Source organism: Styela clava, chromosome 5, assembly GCF_964204865.1.
Source record: "Styela clava chromosome 5, kaStyClav1.hap1.2, whole genome shotgun sequence".
Lineage (NCBI taxonomy): Eukaryota > Metazoa > Chordata > Ascidiacea > Stolidobranchia > Styelidae > Styela > Styela clava.
The window spans coordinates 21095700-21112382 of record NC_135254.1 but is presented as its reverse complement, the minus strand read 5'-3'; the positions used below and the strand labels follow the sequence as shown (position 1 = coordinate 21112382).

Sequence of the window (16683 nt, the reverse complement as noted above, 5' to 3'; positions counted from 1 at the left end):
CTAAACTCGGAGAAAAATTCATAATTATAATTAGAGTTTTATATAGTTGTTATAGCTAAATTCGGTACACAGACATCATGTTTATATTTATGGTAAATTTAAATTGTTTTGCGACCCAGCGTGGAGAGCTACGCGACCCAAACTTGGGTCGCGACCCCGTATTTGCGGACCCCTGGTGTGTCCAACGTCCCTATAAAGAATGCAATGCGTAAAATTGATATGAGGTGCAATTTGTAATACTCTTGCTAAAAACCTTTGTTTTCCCGCCATGGCGCCTGCCCAATCAGTACAAATGCTAATACACGGCTCCCATGATGATCCATCATTCTGTAGTCTCGTAGGCACTGCTGAGAATATGGTTGACCAGTGCATGTTCCAGAAAGCGCCAAGCACATGAGTAACTTATATACCTAATGAACACAATCAAGTGCGCTAAACCAGACGTATTCGCGGATTCATCCAATTGCAAAGCGTATTTTCTTCCTTCGACTCTATCAATCAGTTGGCACCTAATATCTTGACCCATTTCGCTGGTAGTCGGCCAATGGTATCTCCGGAAATTGGTATTTCTTTCATTTCCTTAGTTACCTTGTCTACATTCATAATTTGACTAATTGCAATAGTTTCGATTAGTGTTTGTCCAACGGTGTGTGTTTTTTTTTTTATCTTTTGTGATTAAATATGCCACTTCATACAATGTCTTTTGAAATTGTTCTAAGATTGTGAGATCCTTTGTCATTGTTTTCTTTTCGGCTCACAAGTCTTTTTCTGATCGGCGGAAAAATGTATTGGTTCGCCAATGAATTCTGGATGCTTTGCTGTAAGATGGCGTTTCCAATCTCACTGCTTTCAGGCTCTCTTTGGCAAGAACACCGGAACAAACAACACATTGAAGACGTGACTCATCATTTATAGAAATACACGCGAAACCAAGCTTTATAAATTCTTCGCTGTACTTGCGCTTATGTATGGTTTGAGTGATGTATTTCTATCCGATGAAGGTGAGGAGATGAGTCTTTTGTCAGGCGTTGATCTCCACTGCTTGAAGACGCAAAGATGTTTGAAGGTGCATGCGGTGTTCTGTTCTCACTTAATTTATCCGTTGTATCTTCCGCTCGCGACTTTTTTGGAGTATTTTTTAGTAACCAGTTTGTCAACATTATGTGTGAAAACTACCTTTAAAATTCTTAACTCCGCTAAATTTTGAATTTAACAAAGAATATCTTATAATAACAAATGTAACAGCACCCTAACTATTTACTTTAGAATGGACAAATCTCATCATCTGTCTTTATCAAGCAATTCCACATGACTATTTCTAACCTCACGAACATTGCTACGAAACAATACAATTGTCTACCTACGTAGTAGGATAATACCAATTAACAATGCAAACATTTACGTAATGAATGTTTCCCGATTTTCGATCCCGGCGAAATTCTTCCGCTTTATACCCTACCATTGCAAAATTATTGGTTCTTATTTCGATATTGGTTTTGCGAGTTCGCGGCTATAAACCGGTCCATATGTTTCAAACTATCATTTTAATTCAATACATTCAACAATCTTTCATTTACATGTGCCTATAGGAAGATTTGGCCTAGTCTATCACAGCTATTTCTAGATTAATTTTTGATTGCTGCATTTGAAATAAAACTCCGACAGAGCAAAATGATTATTGAGGTATTTGATTAGGACTTATATTTACCAAAACACAACTAAAAACTAACAAACAACACGCGAAAACCGCCAAAACGAGATAATATTCGCAACCACGAAAAACTGTCTGAATGGCAAAAGTATCTGAGCGCTTCTGAAACTTTTATTGTTACTTCAATTTTGCACTTATGCTGATTGGCCAATGTTACGGCAGTAAATAAGGAAGTTTATATTTGGGGAAACATTTATAATTATAATCAGAGATTTATAAAGTTGTTATATATAAATACGCTACACAGACGCGATGCTCATATTTATGGAAAATTTAAATTGTTTCGCGACCCCGTAGTTGCGGACCCCTGAAGTATTGGACCAAACATCTGTCAGAAATTGACTGTAATCACATATATCTTAATCCTCGTTTTAGCTGCTGTTTTTCTTTAATTGTTTTCGTATTCCACGAATTATATTGTCCATCTTGTTGTTATTATTTTGGCTGCGGTACTTTGCTTGCTATACATTTGCTCTAATTTTTTGAATACTTTTTCAAGTAGTTTTGTTACATCTTGACATTAATTTCAGCTGCTTGCATGTATTGAGATAGCCATTCCAATTTTCCCCATAAGCATGTTTTGTTGTGAAATCTTTTCTTTCTTTCACTTTTGTAGGAGTAATTTTTTTTAACAATATGAGTTTATGACTAGCTGAAATTCCTTCACTGTGATAAATTGTTCTAATAACATATGCTGCTATGTAATCTAAAATTTCGATTTCTTCGACTGTGAGATTGGTGGTTATTACGCTTTTAGATTCATTATTTAATCATAGGCAGTGCTGCCATCGATATGAACCCCAAAATAAGGACAGGGAAACATAGTAATAAGATAACAATGATTGAAATGTAATAAACAGAATGTATTCATGTAGTGCGACCCTTGTATAATCATTGACTCTTGGTTTGATTCAATTTCTTGAGCAGAGTCTTTGTGCTTCTGCCTTCTGGGTTGCAGAAATTGCTGCTTTACCTATGGATTCCAGGTTAATGTCACATTCACAAAAGCTGCAGTGCGCAAATCACTGGTCCTTCGTTTGGTTTGACGCCGCTGAATTCTTTCTCATAATCATCCCGGCAAATGTTTTTACGTTTACTCATTTTATATCTTATGAAATTCCAGATCTAAACCAAATTCAAAGTTTAATTTACCGGTATATTCATTCATAAGGACACATGTCAAAATAAGGACGTTTGGTCAAAATAAGGACAAAAATATTTTCTAAGACAAAGGTCTTCAAAATAAGAATACATCTTAGAAATAAGGACGTTATGGCAGCCCTGATTATAGGTCAAGTGGAAAAAAAACTTCTGTAAAAGGTACAATACTTGAGATAGAGTGAGACCAAAACGCTATGCTGCTAAGTTTTTTTTTAATTTTTTATATGAGGTGCAAAGTATTCATGTAAAGTACCCCTTTACCTACATCTGTCTGACATTTTTTGCAATGCATCGCATTTTTGATGCCTTGCTTTCTTTCGACAAGAAAGTTGTCACATCATCCTGGTAATTTGCAAGACAGACTGTGTCTTTATTTTCACAATTATTTGTTCATTTTTATCAAATTCTCCACGTCCTTCAGCAAATATTTCGATCAGTAATCAACGAACAGAGGAGTTTGCGATCTCTGATGCAAGAGCGTCGTCGTCGTCGTTAAGCACCTTGTCTGAACTTACCGACCGTGACGCCCGCCACTTGGAGGTGCAACATCGCCTTTGTTTGTTTATTATACAGCGAGCGGAGTTGGACATCTAGGAGTAGTATACATTTACGATCCAACTCTGTTATTGATATACCTTCATGAAAGTTAGAGGTCTACAACCAACCCCGTGATGTGTTTTGTTCAAGATTAGCTTTATAAACTTTACATGTTGCAATTGATAGATCATGTCTTGTTTAGTCAGCCGTTCTGATATTGTCCGAGGCCGACAAAGCTGCATCATTTTTCAGTCATTCAATAGGCAACGTTCGCTGGCGCATGCAAGGGGTCGGGCGCAAAGGTAGGTTCAGATCATTTAAGACAGTTGCATAGTGAAAACAGAATGAGGAAATTGGCAGAAAGTGAATAGCAGAAAGCATCTATTTGATTGTGAAAGCATAAGAAAATGTTTCCGAATTGTTAGAATAGTTCTGAAATGCAAATAACCGCATGGTTCAAAAGCATGCTACACGTGGAAATGGAGCATGGTGGCGATATAGACTTTTTAAAAATATATTAATATCCAACAATCATAAAAGTGTTTATAATGCCGTACAGGACCTGTTACATAACTATTATTAGCGCGTCCATCTAAATTCGTATCTACATTATATATGATACATTGTTGATACTGCAAGCATGCTTTTTATTTATTTTATTAGTTCAACGGAATTGTTCAAAATAAATGTATACTTGACAACATATGAGATTATAGAATATTACATAGATTGCGACTATTCTTGAAACTTGAATTTTGTCATACGACAGGGAAAATTATATCCAGCTGAATTCTCTTTTTATGTTCCGAACAATTTTATCCAATCTTAACCGTTGCAGAAGTCGTCGGAGCAGCATGAAACATCACATGAAGTAATAGTAACGTTAGGCATTGGTGATGGGAGAGAATCACAGTTCATGTAGTCACATGCGATACTTGGGATGCAGGATCCGTAGGTAGTTGTTACTGAAAACCAAATAATTGATGTCAATCGAGTAGTTAGTTAATTTAGGGATGGATAGTATGATGATACAGAAGATTATAATCCAGAGCTGTTATATTTTAACATATACACATTTTCAGGAGACCAGGCAGATCAATCTGCTTCTAAGGTTCTAAAACAATACTCGCTGAAATTATCTACCCACCTTAGTATTCGCATACCAATGCATATAACTGCGATAGCGGCTAGAAAGGGGAGAAGGCAACTTGATAGCATTGATGAGTTTAGAAAAAAAAAACATTTTATTACTAGATTTTTTTTCTCAGAAAATATTTGATCGACCTTTATCTAAAACCCGTCGCATCTTTCTAATCCTCATATGTGCAAACTACGGCCCGTTGGGTAATTCAATCTGGCCCGCCTGATTCTTCCACAGCCCAACTAGAACCAAATTTTGATGTTTTAACTGAAAAATTGCACAAGGAATTTGTTGAGATTGCGATTAAATTTAGTTTCGGCACGAGGCTTATTGATTTATTTTTGTAACACTGTAGATATTGGTCATAAAATGTAACTTTTTACGTCACACTTACATGACCCGCCAGTCCAGATGGCAACATTTTTGGCCCCCGGCCAAAAACCTTGCCCACCCCTGTTTAATCGCTAAAACCCTTTATTCAGAATAGATATTGTTGAATAATATTGCAATAAATCTATCGAGGAATTCAAGAGAATATGAGTATCAGATGTCCAAAATTTAGGCTGATACTTTCCGAAATGTCAATTCTCACATTCAGGTCTAATTTTTTTTATAGAACTGGATTTAGTTACCTTTCATAGATGGCAAGAGATCGTGAGTACCAACTGAGACAACTTTTAAACATTGCGAATCAGAATCACAAGTAGTTTTTGTTTTCTTTCCTCCCGGGAGTTTAATGCCTCCTAGTGCCTCCATCTGGAGAAGGTCGAAGCATTTTGTTCCTGTATAGAGAAAGAGTTTTTAAGGGAAAACGTACCGAATAAATACCAGAAAATACGATGAAGTAGAAGCTTACAAACCTCTGTCGATTTTGTCATCTTCACCTCCAGCATTGAGAGTTGTTATGGAATCTAAAACAAAGCCGAAATTTTTTTCTATTTAAATGTTCTGATAATTAGCGCCTCAATTTCTATATTATTATAGCCACTTGCCTGGTGATTCCGATTCTCCGTTACAAAGATTTGAGTCACAACACGAAGGTTTGCAAGATTCCAATGTCATACCCGCCATCGCACTGTTCAAAGTAGAGCAGTCAATAGATCCACATGCAATTGTCGGTACACATGTCCCGTAGACTACATCGGCTAGACAAAAATTAAAAATGATTTGAGAAATATATTTCAAAAGAGACAAGACTGGGTAGATCGGATGAATACTGGACAAGTTACCTTGACCACCATAAAGGTTAAACTGCATCACCCTAATAATCAACAACAAGTGCTCGAAATATACATACTTTTGATTCCACTGGAATTCGCTGCAACAGCTTCTATACGAAGGCAACTGGAATTGGGAACAGCGCATTTAGAGGCTTTTTTGTTGTTGAGAACTTGTAGGCTACCAGCTCTCGAAGATAGAATTTCATAACATTCCGTGACACCATCTTATAATAACGTAGAAACAGCGCATTAAAAAATATAACGTAACGTAAACAAACAAAAAAACATGAAATTTCAATCCAAAGATAAAAATGGAAATATAGCAGAACATTACCACTACTCCCACTAGACGGTGGTATGATGGGAGGAGTCAGTGGTGGAGAAGGAGGTTTGTTGCATCGGTCAGTTTCACAACACGAAACATCACAAGAAGTAAATGCCATCTGCTTAGCTTCATATAGTTGGTCACATGAGTCACGATGACATGCAGACCTCGGAGCGCACTTCGCAGAATAACCGATTGCTGTAGAACGAAATTAATGAAATACTCATGGCAAAACGAAATTTCGTATTCAGTTGAATTTCAGTTTCGAAGTTGTTTAGAATGTTTTGCTAGATATATACCCACATTAAAATATTATACTTGGAGCAAATTTTCACTTACTCAGCCACCTGGCTATGTCATCAACAGTAACTTGAAACTTAATTACAAGTTCGAAAGTTAATACTAACCTATTATACCGGTCTAATTTGGGTGTAACTCGATCATTAATTTGATTGAAAGATTGCTGATATCTGCCCTTTTCATGAAATAAAATCTTACCCGGAATTATAGACCCATCCAACTGAGTTGCTATTCCCGAGAAAGTATATAGGGCACAGACAGTATTACCAGGACATGAGTAACCACCCGATCTTCCCGACACGCTCCTATCTCCCGCATATACATCAGAACTCTGTTCACATTTGAGACCTGTGAACAATAAAAAAAGGTAATTTCTGTATACTGGTGTGACGACCCTTGTTTTATCTGTTAAATGATGTCATGTGATATATATTGTTTCCATTTTAGGTATTTTGGCATTGAAGACACTGGGGACGATGTCGGTTTGTCTTTTGGGGGGGTGTCCTGTTGGTGTGTGCTGTGGGTTGCCAGGGTGCAGTTGTCTGAGTGTTGTAGTTTTTCGGTTGGATATTGGGTTTTGAGTGTCTGAGGGAGTGAATCTGGTCTCCGGTGGGTGATCGGGGATGTTTGTTTGTTGTTTTGTGACTCTTGGATTAGGATTGGTTGGATGTTTTGTGCTGGACAGTGGGATCTTGTTGGGTTTGAGTGCGATGCCATTGCAGTTTATTTAGTGTTGTAATTTTCAGTTTTATCATGGAATTAGCTATCCTCAGTACTGCACAAGTGTTGTGCAAATATAGAATTGTTCATCGTGTTTTAAAATGCCTGTCGTAAGTTAATTTTCAGCCTGTATTGCAAATTGTAAGTAGCTAGTTTAGTGTTTTTATGGTGTATATTACTTTCTTCAGTTCTTGCATTTTACTGCCTGGTATTGTTGTTTTTGTTGGGTGCTTTCCGTTTCTTTTGAGTGTTTGGTTGTAGTGTCATTGAAGGATAATTAATAAATAGAACAAAATAGCATAAATTGAAGTGAATATTGAGAGGAAACTTGACGTCAGATCATATTGGAAGATATTCTGAACTTGGATAATTATTTCATTAACTGCCGGTACGCTACACTAGTATGAAAAAGTATTTTAAGAACAGGCTTCATTTCGTGCTTTATACAGGACGTTTAGCAATATATTTTAAAATGTGAAGTAATCTATTGGATAACGTTCAGATACATAACACCAATTTATAATATGAGGCCATTGAGTAAATGATATTTGAATATAATTGATGTAGAATATGTTCACTTCAATTTTCAAGTTTCACTCTTTGTAAAATTTTATTAGATTAGATCTCTGTAATAAAAATTGATTCTACAGACGTCCTGCATCGACCAGCCAAATATGAAATTGTAACAATGGTACGAAACTTTAAATATACAGTATATATGTTTTCAAATACGAAGATGCATAAAAATTCGGTGAGGTGGAAGAAGGTATCGTTACCCTAAAACTGTTTGTATATATCTCCTATTGTCACAGTAAAAACTTACCTGCGGGTATTGGACTGGGTCTTTCGTCTGGATGCAGGGGCGGTACTGCAATATAATAACAAATTCATTGAATATATATATAACTAAAATGAGGACACAGTTAAGGCATCTCCAGTTGGAGACGAATATTGGTTTATTCTCGTAAAGCAATAATAATGACAATTGTAAAAACAGGGCTAGGACCGTGCATTTTCTTACAAACTCCATTAACATTTGTTATGGCTGAAATTAGCAAACGTGGTGGAGCACCAAATACTGTATCATTTACTTGTGAAAAGTTTAAGATGACCTTTTGTGTCGCTCACCCCGGTCATAAATGAAAACGTTTAACTGCAGCTATGAAAATTTTCAAAACATGTGTTTATATTTAAATAGATACCTGGAGAAAGGCCGTCATCTATATTACAATAGTCAGTTTCGCAGCATGAAACTACACAGTCTGTTATCTTGATAAATTTGGATTCTTGAATATGGTTACACGCTTCGCGGTTACATGACGATCTTGGAGCACATTTGGCTGAGGTTCCGGTGACTGTAAAATTATAAAAGTTATAAAAAAAAGGATAGACCTCATTGCTGTATAATGATGGTTACAATTATTTGGATGACGTGAAATTATTTATTCTTCTCATAATATTACATTCTAATTTTACGTAACCTAAAAATAGTTTACTGTTCGCAGTAACATTACTCACACCCGAGGACGGATTTAGACTATAAACAAACCTGGACAATGCATTTTGTGAAGCCCTTTTCAAAAATAACGTCAATATTGTGTCTTACTAGGGCTAGGCCTTTTAGTATAATGTTTTATGGGTAAGTTGAAGTCAAGAACCTTTTAAGAAACTTATGGCTAGGTGATCGTACATTTGAACCCCTAGATTTGCACCCGTATATCCGCGGGTTCAATCTATATGAGATTGCTAAAATCCATGGGTTGGGGTTAGTATGGGTTCAAATATCCGTAAAAAAAATTTCATACGTGCAATAGTATGCAGGTGCAATTGTCGTGGGTTCAAATTACGGGTTCAAAAGTAATGGCACCTTATGGCTATAATGAAACACCATGGCACCCGGAAACCCAACCCAATCACTGATAAATAAAACATTACTGGTAAATGAAATGGTCATTTTTTAAAACTAAACGGATCTACGATAAAGAAGATCCGAAATATCCTTTTCAAAAAATAAAGGCATTATCACGATAAAACTGTACAATAAAATTAAATTGGTATATTTTGTTTTTGTGAATACGAATGTTTCGAATAAAGCATGTTTTGCTTTATGGCGAATCCGGCACTACTTACACAGTTTTATCGTTCATGCATATTTACCGAGATCTTTTAATTCAACTGAGATTAATACGGACATGGTCAAATATTTTTAAATATATTACCCGGTTCTCCCGTGTTATATTCGCCCTTTTCTATTCCTTCGTAGCGGTAAAGGGCGCACACAGTGTCAGGTGTACAAGGATCACCTGCCGAAGACGCCTTTGTTTGTCCATCAGCGGATGTGATTTTAGAAGTGTGGTCGCATTTTATAACTGCAATAAAATTTGTAGAAATAAATATTCAAAATTTCCATCAACCTAATTTTTTGTTATAAATAAACACTTCATATATATATTTACCTCTAAAAAAATGTTAATCTCATAGAAATGAATACTTACTTTTTGGTGTAATCGGAGGTTCCGGAGTGATTCCTGAAAATAAAATACTTTTTATACGATAAGTGAGGGCAGTATCTAAACATTGGGACAGGTAAAACAGACTTGAATAGAATACTTGAAAATATTTCATGGTATTCTTTAACAGCTATACTTTATACTATAGCTTGCGTACAAATTCCTGATGAGTTATGTAGTTTCGACGTATCCGCATGATAACAAGCGGTGGTGTTGGTACATCATTTATTTTTACGCTCGGTCGTTTGAGTCAACTCTTGTTCGGGGTTTTAATCCCATCAAATATACTAGAGATGTACCGATACCGATACCAGCTAAAAAGGCCAATACCATTACGCCGATATTCGAAAAACGACCGATATTGCCGATATTCCGATACTATATAATTATTACCTCAATTGTGCAAGGCAGACGGTTCGAAACAGGGTCGGCCAACCTTTTTGGTCGAAGGGCCACACGTAGTTCACTAATTGCACGGGCCCCTTAACATGGTCGTTAGGTTCTAGTTTTGCTACACTGGCTATTCTACAGGTTAATGATTAAACAAACAATACCCTCACATCAAAATTTCACAATTATTAGAATAATGAAATTGTTTCCCAACCATTGATGGGGCGCCATCAGTGGTTATTTCCGAAAGTTTCGCCAAAGACAAGCCAAGACGCTTGATCATTTTTATTACAGCTCCCAACATATCAATGCCCCCAGTCGTACCTTTTATATGTACAATGGCTGCGAGCTCTTCGGTAATTTCGAATCATCATTAACTTCCCGCAGGAAGATCGCCAAGTTTCCAACTGAGCAGTAAACTCTGTGCTTGCGCCAAGGAATACGATGAAGTTTTTCCCGCTTTTGCAATTAAAGTTTCCGCTATAGATTTCCCAGGCTCTTCAACACGACGAGTTATAGTCTGTTTTGACAAGCTATTTTTGCAAAAACCTCTTTTATTTCCGGACGTAAAACATTGGCAACCCGAACAATACATAATATACATTCCTCCGATAAAATCATATAGAGTAGTAAAAGACCAAGAGTGGAAGCGACTATGGCACTTTTATGTATCGATATCTCCTCCCAGTTGGTTTCTATTCAAAATGACATTCATGGCTCGTTTGAAAGGGCTGGCAGAGCGCATTTTAGGAAAATAAACAAATCGTTTGTGTCACATCTTTACTCAAATATTTTTATTCCGTTCTGAAAAATAAAGCGCGGGCCACTCTAAATGCTTCACGGCCGAGGACGACCCTGGTTTAAAACAATAGTCTCTGAGCAATATAAATAGTGCACATAATTTCTGATCAAAAATGAGAAATATCACACTCACATATATATGTACCGGTATATATTGAAAAGTAGATGTTTGGGTTCCAAATGCGTAAATTGATCCAGATTGATCGAACACTGACCCTAGTGATCTCGGTGTCCAATTAGAAAACTAATAGGATTTGGCTACTGTTTGTGGTAAAATAAATAAATGTTTAGCCTACGTATCGTATGAAACTGATACATTGAGTTACGCGCATGGTATGAACTGTACCTCCTCTTGGGGGAACGGCTGGTCCATCCGGAGACTCGTTGCACATGTTCGTAGAACAACAAGAAAGATTACATGACGTCACAGTTATTTCTGGTGGAGTTGGTGCTGAACTACAAGTAGTGTCACTACACAAGTTGGCAGGAATACAGTTTGCGTTTTCGTTCCAAACTAAAAATTATAGATTAGATTCAGAACCATTCGTTACTTTGTAAAAATAGAATTCGAAAAAATGGACTGTGTTGTCGGTTTGGGGGTCAGAGTTTGACATGCTTTCACTGGAGTCGAAATCGAAATTCTCATCGGAGTCAGGATTCAATATTTCAGTGATGATAATTGGAGTTAAAAACTTTGTAAAAAAATTCAAAAGCATTAAGTTCACTAAGCGTTCATAACAGCAGTCCATTGAAAAGAGGCCAACAGTTTTGCTATCAAATTGATTTTTTCGGAGCTGAAGTCGGAGTCAAAATTTGCTCAATCTCGAGGTCGGGAATTGGAGTAGATTATGAATTGTTCCCAACTCCATAGCTCTGATTGAGAATTTTGGTCAAATTATTGATTATCGATATCTGAATTATTGAGATTGACAGGAAATTTGAAAAGTTCTGTTTCCAAACCATGAGTTAGATTCATACTTTTCATTCCATTAGTTTCGCCTTCCATTTCCATTCGTCCACAGAGTTGTCCAACAAGACATGTAATGGAGGTGTGAGTGTCTGTCATGACTCTTCCCATGTTTTTCATTCGCATTCTTTGGTGGCATTTTAGATCTCCTATTTGACAATATGTGTTCAAGTGTTTAGCTCCAATATAAAATACCAAAACAGGGTTATATAAAACAATTCTTTTATATATTTTATGAAGATTTTATCTGTTTCGAAATCGCCTTGCAATCAAACTACAACCTAGACGGAGTGATAAGCATGGCTTATGAACACGACATTTTTGACGTTTCATTCCAAGATAGTTAGTCTAGGTCCTAGCTAGAGTCTAGGACCAACGTTACCATATAATAGGCCATCAAGCCCACCCAGGACATACAATTTTTCTACTTTGTTTTTTTGTTTGCAATGTGTATTATCAGTATGACAAATAAACACCCAAATTATTACTGACTGATGGTAAAATGGTAGAAATAAATTTATTCAGACGCAGCAGTACACATGCAAACGCACTTGACAGAACGAACTGTGAATGTGCGATGAAAAAAGAAGCAAACTGACATCACATAGGAAAAACGTAACAATCGCAAGGATGTGTGATTCGTACGAAAAAAGTTGTCGAGAACGCTGGAGACCCTATAGCTGGTGGTGGCGCCGTTTTTGACAGGAAAGCCCATACTGCATGACAAAGCTGGCACGGCGCGATTGTGGTTAGTCAAAATAGTTCGGTATCACCAGCTTTCTAGTCAGGCGAGCAAATATATTCTTAAAACACGCCAGTTTTTAACGATATCAAATTAATTTGCTTTACTTTAGTTTTTTTCTTCACGATTCAAGGCTTTCGGCGTTGTTGATAGCTAATAAGCTGATTATGGGCTTGTGAAACGCGCGAAGAAATATTATTATCTAAGGAGATGTCATGATCATTTTTATCCTCCACTTCATCTATCTTTGGTATAAGTTTGGTGGAATGGTTATTCGGTGTTAACTGATTGATAAATTATTTATAAAATAGTCCTTCCTACCTTCTCCTACTGGGGAAGTTGACGAACTGTCGACCACGAGTGTCTCGTTTACTGTAATAAAACAAACATAAATATTTATGCGGAATTAAATAAAAAATGAAGTCACAAAAAAAAAAGTAATTTTAATAAAAAAAATTGAGTATTATGAATTGAATATAAATGAAATTGCATAAATATATATTCGCTTAACTAAAAATATTAAATAGAACTAAACGGTATAAAGTAAACAGTATCAGGAAAAAATATCCAAAGTGTTATACAAAATTTGCGAAAACTGAATTAATAATTTAAGACACGTTTATAACAATTTTTTTCTACAATGTCGCGAATCCATACATGAAACATGTATAACTTCCTAATATATTCTTTTATGTGAAAAATTAAAGTTAGTTCCATAAATCATTTGTACCCTGAATCTCTTTATATGTCACCTCGAACCCCTTAGATTCCGATGTTGACGTGGAGAAGCGAATATTCATTTGTCCGCTATATGCTGTATATTCAATCGGAATCGACTTGTCCAGCCGACCATCATGCTTTCCTAGCATTTCATCACCGTCCCTAATCTGAAATATAGGAAATTACAAAATATGGAATAATTATGCTGTGGGTTATTACGGACGGGAACAAAAAAAACAAGACTAAATATAACTTAGCGACTTTTCAAGTTCACTTTTTTTTATCACGATTTGGCAAATCATCGAGTAAATCTTTGTACGAAAACGAGAATCGCACAGAACAAATTGAGCTGTAAACATAAGATAGTATTACTTTAAATCTCCTCCAGGTATTCGAGATTCGATTCTGAAATCATCAGTAACTGATGTTAAAATTGTTAAAAAATTCAGAAAATAGTTCACACAAGACTAACTTAGACTGGGGTTAGTTGGTATGAACACTTTTATAGATTACTCTACTGCTCAAATTGAACGCAGAAAAAAAGAAAATAATTCAGGAATATTACCTCAACATAATCTCGACCTCTTTGAATATTAAGTCCAGTAAATTTTAGAACTATAGCTCTACCAGGTTTTGATTTAATTTTCCAATTGCAATACAATCCACTCATTGAATAACCTCTAGAATATCCAGGTGACCGAATGGCTTTTGATTTAACACCAGCGTTTGTTGTGAATCCACAGTCTCCATATAATAACAATACAATCAATATACATTAACCTATTTCATATGAGGTTTTGATACAAAGTTATAAACTGTTCACCCCGAGCCAGAGTTACATGCGACTTTTATAACAAAGTTACGCTTAACAAAATGAAAATATTAAGTATTAGTATTTTTTCATTCAACGTTTCCAAAAAAACAACTGTAATAAATATATATTCAAACATTTTTTTTATTCGTTCATTCAATTAATATGGTTATATTAAGGTATAAAAATACATCCTATTAACAATATTTAAAAAAACGACAGTTTTGGTTTTGCAATATCCTCAGTCACACTATTTTTTTTTGCCATTGATTACTTTTTGTATTAAATAATTCGTGATCAGGTCTTATCTACATTATGTCAATTTATATATACTTTTAATTTATACGACAATACTCACCACTCGGTATAATTGCTTCGTAGGCGAATGTTATCGATGTGTCCCCAGGAACTTTGATGTCGTGCTTTATTCCCAACGTATCAGTTTTATACACAAGTTCAACAGGCGATTCTATTGAGCGAGTGTTAAGAATCGGAATCGTTAGAATCTGTGAAGGGGTCCATCTGAAGGGCTTGAGGCTAGCATCATAGAGCTGAAATATACATCATATTTTGTTAAGTATGATAAATTATATTATTGTATTACTTATTTCGCTTGTATATTCAGTAACAGTTTTACTTTCATTATGCTTTGCAAATTGAGTAAAAACGGCATCGAGAAAAGGCTTATTGGATCTTTAGGAAAACACCCCAGCCAAAATAATACCAACCTCTCCACCGCCAACGTGGCGAGCGCAATCTGCAATACGTAAAACGTGGCGGATGGTGTTTTCACAAAATATCACATTTTTGCATCACAGAAGGGCGGCTTCTTACAAAAAAATATTCTGCTAGTCTATGAATGAGAACTAGAGAAATTGAACAAATGAGTGTTGTTGGGTTATTTCGCTCCCTTGAACTTACTTTGAAATCTGAGCAGCAGGGGTCTGAATAGTATTCGCTGAATGTGAGTTTTATATGGAATCCTCTCGGCGCTTTGATGCGGTATTTGCATGAAGTTGGAGTATCAAGTTTGAGTGAGTTGAAGGTCTTTTTCTGCCTGTAGTTAATCCACAACGACTGCTTCCCGCACTTGGCTGTATAGAAAATAGAGAACGGGATAAGATACAATCGAATCTAATACATTGATTGACATTTCACAAAGAAAGTTGTTTATGATTCTAAAGTAGTGGCGCAGTTATGTGAATACTGCTTCAAAAAAGATACATTCATATTGCTGCATGGGGGCGTGCTTTCTGTGGTAAGATGTCGGCGATTTTAAAATATGTAATAGCAATAAATTTGTATAGGTTACTTTTATTGCAGTATTTAAATATTGATAACTGCAATTGATGCAATATAACGAGATAGAGTATACTTCGCGCGTTGGCCCGTCGCAGGTTGAAAATCCCGTTCTCACGACCATTAATTGATCAGGGTGCAAAAAATTCTGGATTTTTTGTACAAAGCCGTCGCCAAAAAAAAACATCCGCACCACCGCTCAAAATAAAATAAAAATTAGTATTATATCAGTTATGGTGATGGTTAGTAATGCAGATTGCCAGGCTTGTCCATGGGACATGTTTTTCTGTCCCATTCCCATCCCATGGGATTCCAATTGGAATAAAACTCAGTACAAATCGGTAAATTAATTGAATAATTAATTAATCCCATTCCACATGGAAAAGCCTGCAGATTGCGCTTAAAATTCTAATTTTCAAATCATTTCTAACCCTAACTGGATATACTAATTTGTTATTTTAAAACGTGTAAGAGTGTTTTCTCAAATCTCCCATTTTTGCACTAGTAGCAGGGGCTTTGTACAAAAAAACAGAATATTTTTAATTATGTCGTACAGTCAGTATAGCGGTGAATGCGTACGTTATTTCTAAGAAACAATGAATTACTTGGCATCCTGAAAAAACTTTGTACTTACACGAGCATTCTGTATCTTGGCAAAAAATCAAGACAAATACGAAAACCACAAATTTCATCATCATCATTTACTGCTGCCTGCCAAGACACGACTGTTAGTTGTGATTCTGACTGAAATATTTTGCTTTTTTGAGGCTCCCCTGTTTTATAGCCGTCAAAACGTAAAGACGTAACGAGATTATATCTTCTCTCGTATCTGGACATTTTGATATAATGTTGAAATTCGAACGCTGTTGTAAATGCCGCAGGTGCAACCATAAATCACCTAGGGCTCAGCTTATTTTGATCTTGGTATATAATATTCATTTAAGACTCTGTTGCAACTCCGAATGAAAGAATATTTATCGCCGATTTCACTGGTACATTTTTTATTGTTGGCTAAAATGATGGATCGTATTTATGGACTCCCATAACTTCATACAACGCTGCATAAACGATAAGAGGTATGCCAAATAAAAACAACGATCATTACAGTCAAAAATTTTACCTGACCAGGAAATGGTTTGAATGTATATATATATATATATATATATATATAATAATAATTGTTCGTTGTAGTTTCCCCTTTGAGTGGTACCTATTACAAAATATTTAATATATGGGCCCGGCTTTGATTAGAGCAAAATTCATGTCTAGTTCTTCATTTTTGCTTGTGGGATAATCCAAATTTAATCACCAGCCATATTCCAATTTGG

General features: G+C 35.9%; 1 protein-coding gene across 2 annotated transcripts; it reads right to left on the bottom strand.

Annotated features, from left to right (window-relative positions):
- Window positions 1-4032: 4032 nt before the first annotated feature.
- Window positions 4033-16148, bottom strand: LOC120344751 (uncharacterized). 2 transcript variants are annotated; one of them, XM_078112812.1, is made up of 19 exons: window positions 15990-16148; window positions 14978-15150; window positions 14415-14607; window positions 13811-13989; window positions 13256-13412; window positions 12847-12897; window positions 11795-11932; window positions 11163-11330; window positions 9611-9643; window positions 9335-9484; window positions 8318-8470; window positions 7939-7983; window positions 6594-6743; window positions 6105-6293; window positions 5848-5994; window positions 5543-5695; window positions 5411-5461; window positions 5183-5332; window positions 4033-4374 (listed from the first exon to the last, which is right to left on the bottom strand). In XM_078112812.1, exons 1-19 carry the CDS (start codon window positions 16054-16056, stop codon window positions 4235-4237), a joined length of 2487 nt encoding a protein of 828 aa, XP_077968938.1. In that variant the 5' UTR covers window positions 16057-16148; the 3' UTR covers window positions 4033-4234. The 2 variants fall into 2 exon arrangements, with proteins under 2 accessions (XP_077968938.1, XP_077968939.1); XM_078112813.1 differs by lacking the exon at window positions 6105-6293.
- Between the last annotated feature and the right edge of the window lie 535 nt (window positions 16149-16683).